Raw genomic sequence first — 3,020 nt, 5'->3', positions numbered from 1 at the left:
TCTACGTTCGGCAAACTACAAAGGCGGGCGCGAGGCTCGAAAACGTAGTCCCTGACTCTACAAGTGTCAGGTTTAGCTTCCTTGCGTTCTGACACTTGTGGAGAATTTACTGTACATGCATTACACTTTCAACTGGAATGTGATAAACACTCTACAAGTGTCAGGTTTAGCTTCCTTGCGGACTGACACTTGTGGAGAATTTACTGTACATGCATTACACTTTCAACTGGAATGTGATAAATTATTTGTTTAGATACCCCCGCAGAAAGAAATCGCATGACGAAAAATCTTGGTTGCCATGATATTGACACTGTTCAATCCACTTATTTTGAAAATTTTCATTCAACCATTTTTTTACTGCTGACATGTAATGTGGAGGTGCACCATCTTGCTGGAATCACATATTTCTTCTTTCTTCTAATTCATTGGTTGTGTACATTGAGTAACGCTAATGCTGACTGCACGTAAACTTTGATAGTTAATAACTCAACAACGGCTTACGAAAAATACATGTGTGGGTAGTGTCTTGAATACGTCTCAGTATTAGCTATAAGAATATGCAATAAAAAATGTAGTGTTCCATTTAAAAATTTAAATGTGACCTTCACAGGACTGTCCAAGGTTATCTCAAGGTTAAATAATAATTATCATGATTATATGCCCCCCTCGATCATACAACTTTCATTTGAAACATTTTCTCGTATTTCTGATACTTATAGAAATAATTACGTATAGGCACTTAAAACGGACATACTGTATATTAAAATGGGACACCCCCTGTGGATCAATCTTCGCAACGAATAATCAAGTAGTCGATGTGATGTAAAACCACAATAAAAGGAAACTATTATAATTGGTTTACATTTTAGCAAGAGAAATAAACATAGACTACATTATAAACGTTATATGAAATGTACTTGTAAATGAAAAACAATCTTAAATAATAATTTATTTGAAGTTGTCGATCGTGACGCAATAAACCGGAAAAGTTACTTAATATAGTGGATGAGTGGATGGGAATATAGTGATGATTACAAGAGATACGAACTGTAGTATCTAACATATATGTATGTAGTTATGATTCCATATTTGAAGTAAAGCGTTTAATATAATTTTTTGTTCAGTTAAATTTGTGAACTTTTTATTGAGGAAAGTTTCAAAATCACTAACTTAGAAACAGTATATCAGGTTAGTATTTAAAGTATTCTAAATTCGAATTGAAGTATAATTTAAGTAATCAAAATCAAGTTAGTGGTCTGAACACGTGTTTTCCTTATAAAATGTAACATAACTTGGTAATCTTGGTACAAAGTATTAATCATGTCCCTTAGGTCAAATGATATACATGGATAACTGGAGGATGATGATGTATCTTGGTACTCCTGTAATGCCAGATTTGAATGCCTTGATCGCAACAGGTCTCTACATAAATGATTTATCCATGCATGATTTTAGCAGGTACAACAATACAATCCTGTATTACACGATTCTGTCGTAACTGTTTATTAACAAGATGTATTAACTTCTGCTTAATTAGAAACTCACAAAGAAGAATCCCGAAGCATAAATTTACATATTTACTATAACGTGGTTTCCGTAAAAATATATAACATACACTCTTCCTTAGATGTCAAAGTTAATTTTGAAGGGGTTAAAATAACATTCAAATTTGGGATTAAGAAGTCTGTTAGATTCAATATCTCAGGAAATATTCTGTTTAGAAAAAAATTTTAATTTAACAAATTGTGTACTCATTAACAACGAATTGGTCTACGTAAGCAAAAGATTGTCGTACTGAAGTCAACATTTAAGGTGTAATTTCTGTACAAATTTGTCGATTCTACCTTTCATAACGTCTTTTTTATTCTCTTCAAGCGAGAATATGTAAATGTTTAAAAGTAGATGGAAAACATTTTGAACATCTATTATAACATTTTGACAGTGTTGAATACTTGGTAAGTAGCAACAGCAATAGATACTATTAGTTAACCGATTAATAAAAAAGTCGCGTCAGTCAAGATCGTTTGAATGTCACATTGTAACATATCATTGTATTCGTCTTCGCATATTAAATGGTCACGAGGTCAAAAATGTAGCATTCCATTTAAAGAAATGAAGGTGACCTTGGAAACTCAAAATTTACCCAATCTAAAAATATTTTACATACCATAAAAAGTGTGTCTCCCGTTACCATAGATGTCCCAACAAACAGTTTTTCAATATCTCACTTCAGTTAGGAAATATTCACTTGTAACAATTTACGTAATTCACCCTATATAATTGATTAAAATCATTTGTAAAATTTCTATTGAATAACTACAATCTGAAAATGTGAGCATTATGTGTTGGATAATTATGCTCGCTCCTAGTATGTAAGGCTGTTTTAGGACGAGCAAGTATAGTATTATAGCTCGTTACATACAGAGATCGTAACAGCCGAAGAGTGTAAGTAACGAAGCTTTAAAAATGTAGACAATTCTATACCATATTTATGAGAATGCTGTGACTAAAATTATCAATTGTTGCTAAAATTTAAATGGAGGATGGAAATGGTATTATTTCTACATGTTAAGTGATACGCAATTCATTACTTGAAACTTCATTAATATTTCACGAAACGTTGACTGGCTTGCTTGCCGAGTGGCCGGTGAATGGCGGATTGCACGTTAAAAACGGTTTGAAAGTCCTATTACTTAAAAATAAAATGAGATTGGATATTAATATTTATTAGAGAAAATATGTATTTTTTTGTGACCTCTTACAACTTCCTACTTGATTGATCTATTATTCTAAATCAGTTCGTGTACTTTCAATTAAAATTGCGTTATTTGTGGAAGAACTAGACAAACATGTGTTTATATATATATATATTACTTAAAACAATATACAAATTGACAATATCTGCGATCATGCATGTTTAAAACTAAAAACTCTACTCAGCATAGAAAGGAAGAGAATCACGAGTATAATAATTATTATGTCCAAAAATTCCAATTTACTCGTACTTCGTATTTTTGCCT

At 31.8% G+C, this 3,020-nt stretch overlaps 1 protein-coding gene across 1 annotated transcript in view; it reads left to right on the top strand.

The window, feature by feature from the left end:
• LOC108573023 (soluble guanylate cyclase 88E) overlaps window positions 1-3,020 on the top strand; it is a 70,511-nt gene that overhangs the window by 49,583 nt on the left and 17,908 nt on the right. The window contains exon 6 of the mRNA XM_017935416.1: window positions 1,332-1,458. Within this exon, the coding sequence (XP_017790905.1) occupies window positions 1,332-1,458 (127 nt within the window). The remainder of the gene's footprint in view (window positions 1-1,331; window positions 1,459-3,020) is intronic.

The sequence above is a fragment of the Habropoda laboriosa genome, unplaced genomic scaffold (genome assembly GCF_001263275.1).
Source record: "Habropoda laboriosa isolate 0110345459 unplaced genomic scaffold, ASM126327v1 scaffold16, whole genome shotgun sequence".
In the NCBI taxonomy this organism is placed as follows: Eukaryota; Metazoa; Arthropoda; class Insecta; order Hymenoptera; family Apidae; genus Habropoda; species Habropoda laboriosa.
Note: the sequence above shows the minus strand (reverse complement) of the source record. Positions and strands in the feature narration are given on the sequence as shown.